The following is a 16,959-nucleotide window of genomic DNA, read 5'->3' as shown; positions in this document are numbered from 1 at the left end:
GGAATTCGAGACCAGCATGGCCAACATGGCAAAACCCCATCTCTACTAAAAATAAGAAAATAAGCCAAGCATGATGCACACCTGTAGTCCCAGCTACTCAGGCAGCTGAGGCACGAGAATCACTTGAACCCAGGAGGCAGAGATTGCAGTAAGCCCACATCATACCACTGTATTCCAGCCTGGGCAACAAAGCAAGACTCTGCCTCAAAAAAAAAAAAAAAAAAAAGAGGCCAGACGCAGGGCTCATGCCTGTAATCCCCGCACTTTGGGAGGCCAAGGCAGGTGGATCACGAGGTCAGGAGTTCGAGACTAGCCTGGCCAAGATACTGAAACCCCGTCTCTACTAAAAATACAAAAAAAAAAAAAAAAATTAGCCAGGCGTGGCGGAGGGTGCCTGTAATCCCAGCTACTCAGGAGGCTGAGGCAGAGAATTGCTTAAACCCAGGATGCAGAAGTTGCAGTGAGCCAAGATCATGCCACTTCACTCCAGCCTGGGTGACAGAGCAAGACTCTGTCTCAAAAAAAAAAAAAGAGGAAATTAAAATTCAGAAAAGGGGGCTGACTTGCCCAAACCCACATGGAATATAAACTAGAAAGCAGGCAAGTCCTTTCAATCTGGTGTGTGATACAAGGACACTAAAAGACCCAGAGAAGGAAAACTACTGGACCTCAAGAAAAAAAAAAAAGAGAGAGAGAATCTAGAAGTTAAGCTAGCCAAGGCTTCTTCAACTACCCCAGAGTGTCTACTGACAAGCCCAGAGAGCACTGGGCACCTTTCTTAGGCAGGGCAGAGAATGAAGCAGGGGGCTGGGCATGGTGCCTTACACCTGTAATCCAAGCACTTTGGAGGCCAAGGCAGGCGGATCGCCTGAGGTCGGGAGTTCAAGAACAGCCTCACCAACATGGTGAAACCCCTTCTTAAAAAAAAAAAAAAAAAAGCTAGTAACAAAGAGAATGAAGCAGGGAGCCACAAGCCAGGGCTGCAGAGAGTAATATCTGAGGAGAGCAAACATTCCCAGGAGTTTCTGAGAGTCACATCTCTGTTCCCCAGCAAATAATCATCAATAAAAGCTAACATTTACTGAGCATTTATTTACTATATGCCATGCACTGTTGTTCTAAATGTCTTTTACATATTAAATAAATCTTTATAACTACCTTATCGGGTGGATTTACTGTCCCTGTTTTACAGATGACGTCACTGAGACAAAGAAGTGAAGTAATTTGTTTAGCATCACACAGTAAAAAGGAAACAAAACTTGATGTGAATCCAGGCAGTCTATACTTTTGGACGCCCAGCTCATCGGAGCTGGAAGAGTCTTCAACAGGACAGAACTGGTTCAAAGGCCACCTCTGCTGACACCCTTTTGGCAAATGTCAGCTTTCTGTGACTTGAGTACCTTACTCACCAAAGGAGATAAGCAGGAAAATCTAGAAATGGACCTGAAATGTTTGTGAAAAAGCCTAAGGCAACATGAGAGAGTTTTTAAGAGAACGTCTCAGTCCATTCCAGGTCCTAAGAGACAGGAATGGAGCCTCCTATTTCCAGAGCACCTCAATGGGTACCACGCACTTTCTTTCGTATTTACCAGAAGCTCACCATCATCCTCTCCCTGCTCCCCCATGCCAGGGCCAGGTTAGAATTCCCCACCTTGCAGGAAAAGAAATTAGGCTTAGAGCTGGCTAAGCAACTTGCTCGAAGCCCAAGTAGGGCCAAGGAAGGGGGAGGTCAAAGGTGGGATCTGCTGTCAGGTCTATGTGGTCCCACTAGTGCAAGGCTGAGTGCACCCACCCTGCCCACACTTACATTCCATGGTGTCCTCATTGGCCTGCTCAGTATCCTCGATGTCAAAGACCTCGGTCATTTCCTTAACGATCTCAGCACTGAGATGGGCGGGCAGAGTGTGAGTAGGTGGTGGTGATATATAGAAGCTGATCTTTCCACTGCATTGGAAGACAGGGGAGATTAGTGGTGCTGTCACTGAGAGAACCAACGACCAATCTCAGAGAAACAGCAAGAGAACAAGAAAACACAGACAGTGGCTTCTGAACAAGGAGGAGTTGAGTTGATGGATAATTACTGGGCATAAAGTCTCCAGCAGAACATGACTCAGCACCTTGGCCATCCTCTGCCCTAAGACCCAGGAAGCCAGGCTGCCCCAGCAGCTGCAATGGGCACAGATGAACCCCTTTGTGGAGCCAGGTTCCCAGCAGGCCTCACCCTTACCCCTAACCCCCTCCTCACCTGACCCAGTCAGCTAGGACAGCTTTGGCCGCCTGTTCCTGACTGTATAAGCCTCCCTTCTTCTTCTTCCCCAAACGGTGGGCCACTGCCGTGAGAAAGTGCTCAGTGGTCTGGAACCCAGAGATGCCATAGTAGTTGGAAATCTGGTGAAGGCAGGAAGGAGAGAAGTCATGAGGACGAATGAAGGGGCCTTGGAGTAGGGCAGGGCATCAGCCAGGGCTCTGCTGCGGACCTCCTCCAGGTTGCAGCGCTGCAGGATGGTCTCCACCGGGGTCACAGGGTCTGCCAGCTTCTGCACGTGGACGCAGTTACGCAGGATGGTGCCCACCTCTGAGTTGGGCCCTGGGACAATGCCTGGAGCATCCAGCAGCCGGATGAACTTGTCCAGGTGGACCTCCTGCATGAATCTAGGGTGGGGAAGAAGAAAGCCTAGAGGCCCCGATCACAAAGGTGGGCCTGGGATGTGGGGGTGTAAAGGAGTGACGGGAGAGTAATTAGAGATGAAGGTGGAGAGACGTAGAGCTGGAGGGGGGATGACTGGGGCTCTACAGACTTGGGGCTGATTCTATTCTAGCCTCTGCCACTGGGGACTGAGCTGCAGGACCTTGGGCAAGCTTGACTCTCCAAGCCTTGGCTGCTTCATCCAGGCAACAGAGCTCCCATTAGTACCCCAATCTGGTATGGCTATTCAGAAGCTTTAAGCCACTAACGGGAAGCACCCATCTGGGCACCTGGCTTACATCTAGGGTGTGTCAGGAAAATGAGGACTATTGAGACTCCCATGCCTGTGGAAAGCATCAGGGGATGGTCCACAATAAGGAAAGGGACAGGGGCTGAAGGCATGGGAGTAAGGGGGGAAATGGGAGAGTCAAGGAATTGTGGAGTTGGGGAGCAAGCAGCTGCTTACTTGGTAATCCCAGGAACGGCTCCCACACTGCATGCGCGGCTGCGCTTCAGGCTATTGATCAGGCTGCTCTTCCCAACATTGGGAAGACCTGCAAAGTAGCACCAGATGGCTCAGGGCAGGAGAGGCCCTCAGGAACACTCAGGCCAGCACGTATGAGGGAGGCCCCGCCAGGGGCAGTGACCAGGCCATGAGGAAGGCAAAAAATTGAGCCTGGCCTCCTCCCTTCCCATCCCAGGCCCTGATCCAGCCCCTACAGGGCCTTTCTACCTCTCCCCTCCATTTGTAAGCATGCTAGATAGGTATAGCCGTCTCTCTAGATGTGACACCAACCTCCCACCCACAACCAGCCAGGCAGAAGTCCTCAATGCAAGGCCTTAGTGACACAATCCAACAGAAGGTGGACATCGAGAAATGTCTAAGAAACAGAGAACCACCTGTCTGGGTGTTTATCATTCCATGGATAGGGATGGAGGTCATCTCCAGATGCAAGTCCCTCTGTGCAACTGTCTACCTGAGGTATGTCTTTTTCTGTTTGGGCATCTGTCAGCCATTCTCAGCCTGTAGATGTCTTTGTTTCCCCTCACTGGGCCTCATTCTCACCATTCTCTTTCTGTACGTGCTCAATTTACATAAGTGTTCTATTCTCTCAAGCATATGCTTGTTTTAACTCGAGAAGGCTGATTGCCAAAAGAGAAAAAAAGTATATGTCTAAGTATACCTCTTGTACATGAAGTCCCTGCACACCTCTCTCCCATTCCCTCTCTCTAGCTCATTCTCATTCTAAATATCACCACACACGGAAGTCTCTGCACACCCTCCCCTCTGCTGTCTCTCTCTCGCTCTCTCTCTCTCTCTCTCTCTCTCTCTCTCTCTCTCGGTCATTCCCATTCTCAGTATCACCACTTTTTCCTTTTCTTGTCTCTCTCCCACTCAGTTTCTTTCTCTGTCTCACCTTTGTTATCTGGGCCGGTCACTTTGGGGATGGCCCTCTGTATGTCTCACGGTGTCTCTTCTACTGTCTGCCTGTCTGTGCCTCCTTAACCTCCTCTCTGTATGTCTATTTCTCTCTGCACAGGTACACATTATCTGCCTCATCGTGACATGTCTGTGTATCTGTGTTCCTCTGTGACTCTGGGTACGTGATTATGTTCAAAGGTCAAAGTGTATGTAGGCATATGTGTCTTCTTTTTTTTGAGATGGAGTCTCTGTCTCCCAGGCTGGAGTACAGAGACGCGATACTGCCTCACTGTAACCTTCACCTCCCGGATTCAAGCAATTCCCCTGCCTTGGCCTCCCAAGTAGTTGGAATTACAGACGCCCACCACCCCGCCAGGCTAATTTTTGTATTTTTTAGTAGATATGGGGTTTTGCAATGTAGGCCAGGCTGGTCTCAAACTCCTGACCTCAAGTGGTTGGCCTACCTCAGCCTCACAAAGTGCTGGGGCTACAGGCATGAATGAGCCGCCACATCCAGCCCTCCTTGTGTTTCTATGTGCGTTGCGGGAGCAGAGTTAGGGTGGGTATGTGTGGGAAGGGCTTGGTTTGCACGCATTATTTTGACTCTGAATCTCTCTCTCTAGATGCGCCTCCTCCGGATCTCTGGGTGACCAGCGTGGGTCCGTGTGTTTGTGGATCTGTATGTGTACTTAGAGCTACATGTACTCTGTATCTACATTCTTGTCCAGTCTACTTCCATGTATATCTCTCTCTGAATCTGTCTCTATCCCTGTAGCGTGTTTGCCTCTCTCATTCTTTCTTTGGGAACACACATCTGCCTCTCCACATGCATGGGGTATCTCTACCCTTCCTATGTCTCTCTCTGCAGATCTCTGTATGCGTGCCTGTCTCTATGTCCCTTTTGGTATTTCTGATTCTATCTCCCTCTTTGCATGCCTCTTTCATGTAAATTTGTCTTTTCATTCCCCACCAACCCTGCCATCTGGCTTCCCAGTTCATTCTCCAGGTGTCTATACCGGTATGTGTACCTGTAACTTCTCCATGTCCAGCTCTCTCTCCAATGTCTTTCTCTCGTGGCTTCACACTTCACTTTCTCTCTCTGATGATCTATATCTCTGCCTCTCTCACTTTCTCTACTCCATTCTCAACATCCCTCCCTCAGGAACCTGTGTTCCAGAAAGGCCCAGGTTTGATCCTCAGCTCTACCTTGTCTCACATAGGGCTGGGCTCCACAAGTCCTTCTCTGGGCCTCACAAAGTATTCTCATCTCTAAAAGTTAGATGGTCAGCCCTCCCTTCCATGGCTCTGATAAGATGAGATGGTGACAACTCCAAGCCTGGTACCCTGCATTTGCTCCATGGTTCTAATACTCAATATGTAGTGATGCCCACCAATCCAATTTACCCTTCCTGAACCACTCCTCTCTTCCCCCAAAAGACAACGAAACTCCCAGGATCCTTTCCCCCAATGAAGTGACCCCCTAAGAAAGAAGCCTGGGCCCCATGACCACCCAGCAGGTCTTACCCACAACGCCCACACGAATGTGGGTGCGCACTTCACCAAGGCGGCAATAGTTCCCCAGAATCCTCATGAGGTTTTCAGCTCCAAAGCAGGCTTTGCTTTTCAACATTGACTCAGAGGCCTGATTTACTGGTACACTGCAACGATTCTGGAAAACAGATGAATATTACAGAAGAGACAACAGGTGGCAGATGAGGTCTGACCCCAGATTTCCAACTTTCAGGGCCTCCCTATGATCACTGAGCTCCTCAGCCTGAAACAGAAGGCTTCTCACACACATCCTGAACACGTGTCACTTCCCCATTCCCCTCCACTTTGTGTATCCAGGCTTCTCTGCCCCTGCCTCTGGCTGGACACAGGTCCCTTGCCTCCCTTGGCAATGGCAGGATGGCATCCTGGCTCTAGATAGGCCAGGTCTGAGTTCCAGGTCTACTTCTCACAGGCCTATTCTCAGCAAAGCCGGCTTCTTTTCTCCAGGCCTCAGTGACCTGTGTGTACAACAGGGATGCCCACCCTCCCTGCCTGCGCAGGGGTAAGAGGGTGTCTGGCCCACAGCCTACTCTCCCTAAATTCCTCACACAGGACAAAGCCATCCAAACCTTTACTCCTAATGCCACCTCTTTACTCCTGATGCCACCTCCTCTGCCCAGAATTCCCTCCTTCATCTTCCATTATTTTTTTTCTTTGAAACAGAGTCTCACTCTGTCACCCAGGCAGCAGTCCAGTGGCATAATCTCGGCTCACTGCAACTTCCGCCTCCCAGGATCAAGTGACTCTCATGTCACAACCTCCCAAGTAGCTGGGACTACAGGCATGCACCACCACACCTGGCTAATTTTTGTGTTTTTAGTAGAGACAGGGTTTCACCATTTTGGCCAGGCTGGTCTCAAACTCCTGGCATCAAGCAATCTGCCAACCTTGGCCTCCCAAAGTGCTGGGATTATAGGCATGAGCCACTATGCCTGGCCACAGCATTGTTCCTAGTATCACAAAATTGGAATTAGCCTAAATATCCATCAGTAAGAAAACAGGTTAAAAAGCTACATCTGGACCAGGCACCGCGGCTCATGCCTGTAACCCCAGCACTTTGGGAGGCCAAGGCAGGTGGGTCACGAGGTCAAGAGATCGAGACCATCCTGGTCAACATGGTGAAACCCCGTCTCTACTAAAAATACAAAAATTAGCTGGGCATGGTGGCACGTGCCTGTAGTCCCAGCTACTCAGGAGGCTGAGGCAGGAGAATTGCTTGAACCCAGGAGGCGGAGGTTGCGGTAAACCGAGATCATGCCATTACACTCCAGCCTGGGTAACAACAGCGAAACTCCGTCTCAAAAAAAAAAAAAAAAAAAAAAGCTATATCCTTAAAGTGGAATAAAAACAAAATACAGCTATCAGAAAAGGCCGCTTCTGGCTGGGTGCGGTGGCTCACGCCTGTAATCCAGCACTTTGGGAGGCCAATGTGGGTGGATCACCTGAGGTCAGGAGTTCAAGACCAGCCTGGCCAACATGGTGAAACCACACCTCTACTAAAAATACAAAAATTAGCTGGGTGTGGTAGCATGCGCCTGTAATTCCAGACACTCAGGAGGCTGAAGCAGGAGAATCGCCTGAACCCAGGAGGCGGAAGTTCCAGTGAGCCAAGACTGCAGTAGTGCACTCCAGCCTGGGCAATAGATCTGAGACTGAATCTCAAAAAAACACAGAAAAGGTAGCTTCTATTTTTGCCATCAAAAAGGCCAAGAAGCCAGATGCAGTAGCTGACTCCTGTAATCCCAGCACTTTGAGAGGCTGAAGCAGGTGGATCACTTGAGGTCAGGAGTTTGAGACCAGCCTGGTCAACATGGTGAAACCCCGTCTCTACTTAAAAAAAAAAACCGGCCAGACGTGGTGGCGCATTCCTGTCATCTCAGCTACTCGGGAGGCTGAGGCAGGATAATTGCTTGAACCCAGGAGACGGAAGTGTCAGTCAGCGGAGATCGCGCCACCACACTCCAGCCTGGGCAACAAGAACAAAACTCGGTCTCAAGAAAAAAGAAATGGCAAGAATTATAAATAAGGTATCATGTTTCTGAAAGATTTAAAAAGTTTAATACTATCAAATGTTGCCAAGGGTATAGGAAAAGAGGCCCTCTCACACATTCATCTACTCCAGTGGTGGGAATATAAATTGCTACAGCCATCATGGAGGGCAATATCAGGGTCTAGGAAAATGTAAAATGCAGAAAAGCCATGACCCAGCCACTCCCTGTCTCTACCTCACCTACACACACACTTGCCCACATGCCAAGGAGACATGTGAAAGGGTGTTTGTGGAAGCCCAGGTTGTAACAATAAGAAACTGGAAACTAATTGTATTCAGCAACAAAAAAGCACATCTCTATAGAAAGATGTCCAAGAGAAAAAAATAACACATAGTATTATGTGTTTTTGACATATTATCATACACATAGACTTCCAAACAATATTCCCTCTTTATATATATATACTTGTATGTATATCTGAAGCACAGAATAACATTTAGAGGAAAGCCAAGTACAGTGGCTTATGCCTGTAATCTCTGCACTTTGGAAAGCTGAGGTGGAAGAGTTGCTTGAGGCCAGGAGCTCGAGACCAGCCTGGGCAACAAAGCAAGACCCCATTTCGGTCAAGAGTGGTGGCTCATGCCTGTAATCCTAGCACTTTGGGAGGCCTAGGCGGGCAGATCATCTGAGGTCTGGAGTTGAAGACCAAACTTGCCAACATGGTGAAACCCCGTCTCTACTAAAATACAAAAAAAATTAGCCGGGCATGGTGGCACATGCCTGTAATCCCAGCTACTTGGGAGGTTGAGACAGGAGAATCATTTGAACCCATGAGGCGGAGGTTGTGGTGAGCCGAGAATGCACCATTGCACTCCAGCCTGGGCGACAAGAGTGAAACTCCATCTCAAAAAAGAAAAAAACAAAAAAAGAAGTCACTGGCCAGGTGTGGTGGCTCACACCTGTAATCCCAGCACTTTGAGAGCCCAGGGTGGGCAGATCACCTGAGGTCAGGAGTTCAAGACCAGCCTGGTCAATATGGAGAAACCCCGTCTTTACTAAAAATACAAAAATTAGCCGGGTGTGGTGGCATGTGCCTGTAATCCCAGCTACTCAGGAGGCTGAAGCAGGAGAATCATTTGAACCCAGGAGGTGGAGGTCACAGTGAGCCAAGATTACACCACTGCACTCCAGCCTAGGCAACAAGAGCAAAACTTCATCTCAAAAAAAGAGAAAAAAAGTCACTCGGTGGAGCAGAAGGCTCAAAGTTGAAGGCCCAGTTCAATTACTAAAGGGCTGGAGGTCCCAGACCAAGTCACGAACCCCCAACTCTGGCCCTAAGCTCCCCTGAAAGAGGCTAGTTGACGCTAGCCCCAGGCTTACCAGGTTTTTGACCTGATGCTGGGTACTGGCTTTGAAAGCCACGGTTGGCAACTCATTCCGAAGGTAATCCAGCCATTTCTCCACAACCTCCTTGGGGACCAGGTCTAGGATAAATATAGGAACAGATGGGGCTGGTAAGCAGAACAACACGTTCCCTCCAAAGACACCTCCACCAACACCCAAAGCCAGGTCCACCTACCATCAACAGGTCTCTACACTGGCCCTGTCAGTCCTACGCAGTCCTCAGGATGGAGATAGAAAGCAGTCTGGTCTATGAGATGTCCTAGCCCTCCCTGAGCGGGCCTCTGTTCCCTCAGGGCAAATGGACAAACTAGCTGTCTGGTCCCAAATGTACTCTTTGCAAAACAGCGCCTGGAGCATCAGAGGCCTCCCAAATGCTGTGTTTCCCATCCCCTCTCTGGATCATTCTAGGTTAGGCCGAATGTCAAAGATCACCGTAACAAGAATGGCTATCATGTGTGAAGTAATGACCATGTACCAAGCATTTAATCATTAATTCTCACAACAAATCTGTGAAGTTGGGATAGTCGTGGCCCATTTTACAGCTGGAGAAACAGGAGCTCTTGGAGCTCATGACTTATCCAGTATCTCAGAGAAAAGAATCAGGACAGGTGGGAAGCTGAGCCCCAGACCTGAGTGACTCCTAAGCCCATGTGCTCCTCTGCCCCAGTCTTTGGGTTCCAGCTTGAGCAAAAGGAACTTTCCAGGGTTGTCCAGTCACAGAAAAGGCTCAAAATAGCAAGAACAGGGGACTGAAAGGCAGACAGGCTTGGACTCCGTACCTAACTTGTACCATACTCTGTGATACAGGCTTTGAAAATTGGAACTAAAATTTCTACTTTGCATGACTATTATGAGTACTATTGAATGCTGGGTTCAGGGTCTGGTCCAAGCTAAACTTTCAAGATGGCCTGGCCCCTTCCCTGTCACACTCAATCCTGCCTAACACCCACCAATCTTGTTCAAGACCAGGACCAGCTTCTTGTTGCCTTGGGCTTGCAAGACAGCCTCCTCCATTTGGAAGCAGCGGCAGCCTAATGGGTCTCTGGCATCCAGGACTTCCAGAATCACATCAGAGTATTCCACCACCTACAGGGCAGAGGACCAGGGGATGAGGGCAGGGAAAGAATAGGGTAGCAGTGATACAGGCCGGTGAAACAGAAAGTCTCCATCTCTGTCAGGAAAAACCAGAAATGGAGAGGCAATAGGGCTGGACTAGAGCCCTCCCCGAAACTCTGAAGAAACGGAATGCTGTACCTTACGGAACTCCTTGTAATAAGCCTTCCTCGTGGCCTCGTCATCCAGCTGAGGAAACATATTTAATTCCTGCAAAACTTCCTCCTAAAGGAGAAAAAAGAGAATGGTCCAGGGGCAGAGTGGGGGAGAGAGAGAGAGATAAGAGAAGCAGAGCTTTGGAAACTACAGGAGGTTAAAAAACCATGTGAGTCTCAGCCCACCAAAAAGTAGCTTTGACCAACCAATAGAGCTGGGAACTGGAAGAAAATGAACAGATCCCCCATGGCTCTTGTGTGTGCCTATGTGTATGTGTGTGCTCGAGCACCAGCTGGAGACCTGAATGTGCACAGGGGTGTGAGGGGGGAGGGAGGTGTGAAAAACAACAATCTATGAGGGACATAGGATGGGGGAGGCAAGACACACACTGCATGTCAGGAAGGGAAGTGTGAGTTGGCAAGCGTGTGTTGTGTGTGTGAGACAAGAACATCTGCCAAAAAGCAGCAAGAAGCCCTAGAAGGAAGACGACATCCCCTCACATGTGCTCCTCTCTGTCTCTCAATCCTGCCCTCATATTCTCACTCCCTCTCCCCCAACCCCATCCCCTGGACACACCTACCTCTCCCAGCCCCCAGCCCTACCACCAGCCCCAGTCTTTAGGCTCAACCTTGGGAGACAGGAGCTCTCCAGAGGTATCCAGTCACAGGTAAGGCTCAAAATGGCCCTTTATCTCTCTCTATCCCTCCCTCCCTCCCTTCATCCATCCCCAAGGTTTTCCGTCCTCTCTGCACTGATTCCCTTCATCCCCCTCCAACGACTTCATACCCTTCCTTCTTCCCTTTCGCAGAAAAAAGGCAGAAGATGCTTTTGAGCAAGCCCACCCAGGAGCCAGCGCTGCACTCTTACCTTATGCTCAAACTCCTCCTGGCGTCTCAGGACGTCCTGACAATAGATCTCCACGGTCCTGCGTTTTTGTCTTTCTTGCTCCCGGGCAACTTGCTGCATCTCCCTCATCTCCTCAACCTAACAAGGGAACACACACTGGGACTGGAGCTGACTGGGTCTGCACTAAGGGAGGGATGGGTGACAGAGGAAATGGCGCAACACGGCAGAGGTGGGAGGAGCAGGGTCCAGGGAGAGGGAAGATATGATAGCAGGAGATGATGGTTTGAGAAGAAGAAAAGGACATGAAGGGAAGAAAAGAGTAGCAGAGAAAAATAAAAACAGGGTATATAAAGTAGAGAGAGAAGGTATCCTAGGCAGGCAGAACCACTTAATACCAGAGACGGAGAGAGATCAAGGTCCTGGGATGCTCCATTATTTTTTTTTTTTTTAGACTGAGTTTTGCTCTTGTTGCCCAGGCTGGAGTGCAATGGTGCCATCTCGGCTCACCACAACCTCCGCCTCCCAGGTTCAAGTCATTCTCCTGCCTCAGCCTCCCAAGTAGCTGGGATTATAGGCATGCGCCACCACACCCGGCTAATTTTGTATTTTTAGTAGAGATGAGGTTTCTCCATGTTGGTCAAGCTGGTCTTGAACTCCCAACCTCAAGTGATCCACCTGACTCAGCATCCCAAAGTGCTGGGATTACAGGCATCAGCCACTGTACCCGGCTGATGCTCCATCATTTAAAGATAAGGAAGAAGGCTGGGCACAGTAGCTCAAACCTGTAATCTCAGCACACTGAGAGGCCAAGGTGGGCAGATCACCTGAGGTCAGGGGTTCGAGACCAGCCTGACCAAAATGATGAAACCCCCGTCTCCACTAAAAATACAAAAATTAGCCGGGCGTGGTGGCGGGCGCCTGTAATCCCAGCTACTCAGGAGGCTGAGGCAGGAGAATCGCTTGAACCCAGAAGGCAGAGGTTGCAGTGAGCCAAGATCGCACCATTGCACTCCAGCCTGGGCAACAGAGCAAGACTCCATCTCAAAAGATATATACATACAAAATTAGACGGGCATGGTGGTGAGCGCCTATAGTCCCAGCTACTCAGGAGGCTGAGGCAGGAGAATTGCTCGAACCCGGGAGGTGGAGGTTGCAGTGAGCCGAGATCACACCATTGCACTCTAGCCGGGGCAACAAGAGCAAAACTCCATCTCAAAAAATAAAAATAAAAAGGGTTGGGCGCAGTGGCTCACGCCTATAATCCCAGCACTTTGGGAGGCTGAGGCGGGTGGATCACAAGGTCAAGAGATCAAGATCATCCTGGTCAACATTGTGAAACTCCGTCTCTACTAAAAATACAAAAATTAGCTAGGCATGGTGGCACACGCCTGTAGTCCCAGCTACTCCGGAGGTTGAGTCAGGAGAATTGCTTGAACCCAGGAGGTAGAGGTTGTGGTGAGCTGAGATCACACCATTGTACTCCAGCCTGGGTAACAAGAGCGAAACTCCATCTCAAAAAAACAAAAAATAAAAAGAGCCTGGGCGCGGTGGCTCACGCCTGTAATCCAAGTACTTTGGGAGGCCGAGGTGGGTGGATCACCTGAGGCCAGGAGTTCAAGACCAGCCTGGCCATCATGGTGATAACCCATCTTTAAAAAAAAAGAGAGAGAAAAAAGAAAAAGGATAAGGAAGAAGAAAAAGTAGCAAAAGAGACTGCCAATGGCTAATCAAAGAGGAAGACATCCAGGAGATTGAGATGACAAGAAAGTCCAGATGCTTTAGGGAAAGCGTGGCCACAAATGCTGAGCATTCGATAAGATGAGAGAAGAACACTACCCATGAATGTGATGTCAGGGAAGGCGCTGATGAGGCCAGTGGTAGTGTCAGCGGAGCAGTAGAAGCACAAGCCAGACAGCAATGGACTGGGTGGTGAGCAAATGGAGACATAAATCCAGTATCATGGTAACCTCCCTCTCTCCTAGCTTCGACCAGTAGCCTCAACAACCCTAACAACTCTTGCCTTTGCCCATCCATTCAAGACTTCTGTGGATCTGGCATTCAAGGCAGGACCTCTCTCTCCCCACCAAGGCAAAAAGCTTACCCTCTTCTTCTTCAATTCAGCCTCTCGATTGGCATGACCATTGCAGTGAACCAAATGAGGTGCAGAGGGCACTTTGGGGGCTGCTTTCTTCCCATTTTGCTTTGCAGCCTGGCCACCACATAAGAAAAAAAAACAGAGGTAATTAACCCATGGAAATCACCTCAAAATGGCCGCAAGAGGCCCTAGAAGGAATTCAGCATCCCCTCATAAATGCTCCTTCTACCTCTCAATCCTCTCATTGTCTCACTCACAAGGTGAACAGCAGGAGTTAAAGCTTCTCAGAGAAGGATAGTTGTGGGGACAAAGAAAGGAGAGAGGTAGGCAAAAAGGGCTCCATCCCCAAAGATCTGCCCATCTGGCTGGTTAGAGCGCCTGTCTACCACAGCCGGGCAGGGACTGATGGGAGACCTCTCAGAGGGCAAGGGCAGCTGGGAAGGTTTCCCAAGGCCCAGGGAAAACCTTTCTAAATAGCTCTCAAAGTGCGGTCCTCAGACCAGCAGTAGCAGCAGCACCTGGGAACTTGCTAGAAATACAAATAACCAGATGCCATGCCAGACCTACTGAATCAGAAACCCTGAGGTGGGGCCCAGCAAGCGATGTTTTCACTCATCCTCCAGATGATGCTAGAGGGCTGGTTAAAGTTTGAGTTTCCCCCACCCTAAACTGTGAGAACCCAAGCCTTCTCTGGCTTATACCTTCTCATTGCTTTTTCCCAAGCCTTAGTTACCCACACCTTTCCCAGCAGGACCAGGAGACCCAGGAGCTGGGGTCAAAGATGATATTTTTGCCTCCCGCTTCTCCATTAGAAACAGGGACTTGAGAATCAGACAGTCCCAAATCCCAGTTGCATTACTTTCTCACTAACAATTTCCTCAGCTAAAACATGGGGATAATGATAAAGCCTACCAAGGTAAATCAAGCACAAAGCAGCATATGGCTTGGGAAAAATGCTGCTGATTCTATGCTGCGGCCAGATCCACTGACACAAATGTGGCACTCTGTCCACAGTCACCCAATACCTACTGGGTTTAGCGGGCCTCTCCCAGGACAAGCAACCTGTTCCTGATTTATCCTCAACAAAAGGTGGCCGGGCGTGGTGGCTCACGCCTGTAATCCAAGCACTTTGGAGGCCAAGGCGGGCAGATCACCTGAGGTCAGGAGTTCAAGACCAGCCTGACCAACATGGTGAAACCCCGTCTTTAAAAAAATAATAATTAAAACAAAACAAAAACAAAAACAAAAGGCATATGTTACTGAGGGTAGGGCCAACTTACCTTCCTGTAGCCCCTGGAGCCTTCACCTGGCTTTTTATTTTCTACAAAAGAAAGAAAGAAAAGAGCAATCATTCACCTACTCAATATTTGTTGACACCTTAATCAAGGCCAGGCCACATTGGGAACCTAGCTAGGAAGCACCAGATACCATGTCTATCTAGATCGAGCACAAGACAGAGATGCAGATGGCAGCAATATCAGAGGAAGTACTGAATATAATGTGTGCAACACTATTTCATTGCAAACTCAAATAATTCTGAGATGAATTCTATAAAGAAAGTAACCTGAATGTATGCTTGTGACACCTCCCTCCCCCAGGACTTCCTGCTGGGGGCAACTCAAGAATTTCAATGCCAGCTGAGGTGAGGGAGCTGGCAGCATGAGAAGGTAATCTGAGGAGTCCCAGCCCACTAAGCCTGGGCAGATGCCATCAGTATGTGGGGAAAGAACTATCCCTTCCTGCTGACGCTGCTCAGGCCATTGCCTCCAAAGGGACTTGACCTACTCAGCCAAAATGCTACGGCCTCCCTCAGATACCAAAAGGAGAGACCTGCCACTTCTCCAGTCATGGAGTCCAGGATTTAGGAGGCCTCTCCCCTTCTTCAATAAGAAGTCCCATCTCTCATCCCTTTCACAGTTGCCCTATTGAAAAGAATGGTTCTCTTTAATTCTTACCACCTTCACAGGGCTCAAGGAATTCCTAGGGAGAGAGGTTCTAGAAGATCAGGATAAATACAAACAAATATATTACATGAGTAGCTCAAGATTACCACACAGAGAACAGGCTCCACAATCACATCAGTTGGCTCCCACTGCAGAGTTAATGTAGGAAACAGAACTTAAATTCTACTACAAATTCTTTTTTTTCCAAGACTGAGTCTTGCTGTATTGCCCAGGTTGGAGTGCAGTGGTGTGATCTGGGCTCACTGCAACCTCTGCCTCCTGGGTTCAAGCGACTCTCCTGAGTAGCCGGGATTATAGGTGCCTGTCACCACACCCAGCTAATTTTTCTATTTTTAGTAGAGACAGAGTTTCACCATGTTGGACAGGCTGGTCTCGGGCTACTACAAATTCTATTTTTTTTTTTTTGAGACAGAGTTTCACTCTTGTTGCCCAGGCTGGAGTGCAACGGCACAATCTTGGCTCACTGCAACCTCCACCTCCTGTGTTAAAAGCAAGTCTCCTGACTCAGCCTCCTGAGTAGCTGGGGTTACAGGCATGCACCACCACGCCCAGCTAATTTTTTTGTATTTTTAGTAGACGGGGGGTTTCTCCATTTTGGTCACGCTGGTCTCGAACTCCAGACCTCAGGTGATCCGCCCACCTAAGCCCCCAAATGGCTGGAATTACAGGCGTGAGCCACCACGCCTGGCCTGCAAATTCTTAAGGAGAATCAAGAAGATACTTTAGCTGGGCACGGTGGCTCAAGCCTGTAATCCCAGCACTTTGGGAGGCCGAGGCGGGTGGATCACGAGGTCAAGAGATCGAGACCATCCTGGTCAACATGGTGAAACCCCGTCTCTACTAAAAATACAAAAAATTAGCTGGGCATGGTGGCGCATGCCTATAATCCCAGCTACTCAGGAGGCTGAGGCAGGAGAATTGCCTGAACCCAGGAGGCGGAGGTTGCGGTGAGCCGAGATCGCCCCATTGCACTCCAGCCTGGGTAACAAGAACGAAACTCTATCTCAAAAAAAAAAAAAAAAAGAAGATACTTTAAAGGAACTGTGTAAGAAAAAAAGATTTCCCTAAACTTGATATTGAATAAAAATTCAAAAGCCAGGTGCAGTGCCACATGCCTGTCATCCCAGCTACATGGAAGGTTAAGGTAGGAGAGAGGATCCCTTGAGCCCAGGAGTTCTAATCCAGCCTGGGCAACAAAGCAAGATCCCATCTCTTAAAGAAATACATAAACACGGACTGCTCTAACAGTCAAAACTTAAGCTGGGCACAGTGCCACCTGCCTGTAGCTAGCTAAAAGGCTGAGGCAAGAGGATCACTTGACCCTAGGAGTTTGAGAACAGCCTAGGCAACATAGTGAAACTTTGTCTCTTAAAAAAATTCAATAGAAGTACTGAAAAACAAAAAAAAAAGCATCATTAACAACCAAATTAATAAGCTAGAAGACCAAAGGAGGGAGCTTACTTAGAGCAAAAATTCAAAGAAATGGCAATGATGAGCAAAAATATAAAAAATATAAAAAATGGAGAATACAGCCAAGACAGCTAAAATCTAAACAACAGGAGTTTCTAAGAGAGAAAATGGTACAAGTGGAAAAGCAATAATTTTCTGAAATAACAGATGAAAGTTCCTTAAGTTGAACATAAGCTTGAGGTTTCAGATTGGAAAGACACAGGGAGCAGCAAGATTAACAACCAAGGCCAGGAGCTACGGCTCACCCTGTCACCCCAGCA

General features: G+C 48.8%; 1 protein-coding gene across 16 annotated transcripts in view; it reads right to left on the bottom strand.

Annotated features, from left to right (window-relative positions):
• The window catches only part of GNL3L (G protein nucleolar 3 like), a 34,166-nt gene that overhangs the window by 7,895 nt on the left and 9,312 nt on the right, over positions 1 to 16,959 (bottom strand). For 8 of the 16 annotated variants that reach the window (XM_008989351.5, XM_008989352.5, XM_035289482.3 and 5 more), the window contains 12 exons: positions 15,096 to 15,187; positions 14,546 to 14,586; positions 13,272 to 13,379; positions 11,192 to 11,308; positions 10,310 to 10,393; positions 10,006 to 10,141; positions 9,032 to 9,135; positions 5,634 to 5,778; positions 3,153 to 3,240; positions 2,478 to 2,652; positions 2,246 to 2,388; positions 1,808 to 1,944 (listed from right to left, as the gene is read on the bottom strand). In XM_008989351.5, the coding sequence (XP_008987599.1) occupies positions 1,808 to 1,944; positions 2,246 to 2,388; positions 2,478 to 2,652; positions 3,153 to 3,240; positions 5,634 to 5,778; positions 9,032 to 9,135; positions 10,006 to 10,141; positions 10,310 to 10,393; positions 11,192 to 11,308; positions 13,272 to 13,379; positions 14,546 to 14,586; positions 15,096 to 15,114 (1,297 nt within the window). In that variant the 5' untranslated portion in view covers positions 15,115 to 15,187. The remainder of the gene's footprint in view (positions 1 to 1,807; positions 1,945 to 2,245; positions 2,389 to 2,477; positions 2,653 to 3,152; positions 3,241 to 5,633; positions 5,779 to 9,031; positions 9,136 to 10,005; positions 10,142 to 10,309; positions 10,394 to 11,191; positions 11,309 to 13,271; positions 13,380 to 14,545; positions 14,587 to 15,095; positions 15,188 to 16,959) is intronic. The other 8 variants (XM_035289489.3, XM_008989347.4, XM_035289490.3 and 5 more) reach the window with 1 other exon arrangement.

This window comes from Callithrix jacchus, chromosome X (genome assembly GCF_049354715.1).
Source record: "Callithrix jacchus isolate 240 chromosome X, calJac240_pri, whole genome shotgun sequence".
Classification (NCBI taxonomy): Eukaryota; Metazoa; Chordata; class Mammalia; order Primates; family Cebidae; genus Callithrix; species Callithrix jacchus.
The sequence above is the reverse complement of the archived record's forward strand: the minus strand, read 5'-3'. Positions and strand labels throughout refer to the sequence as shown.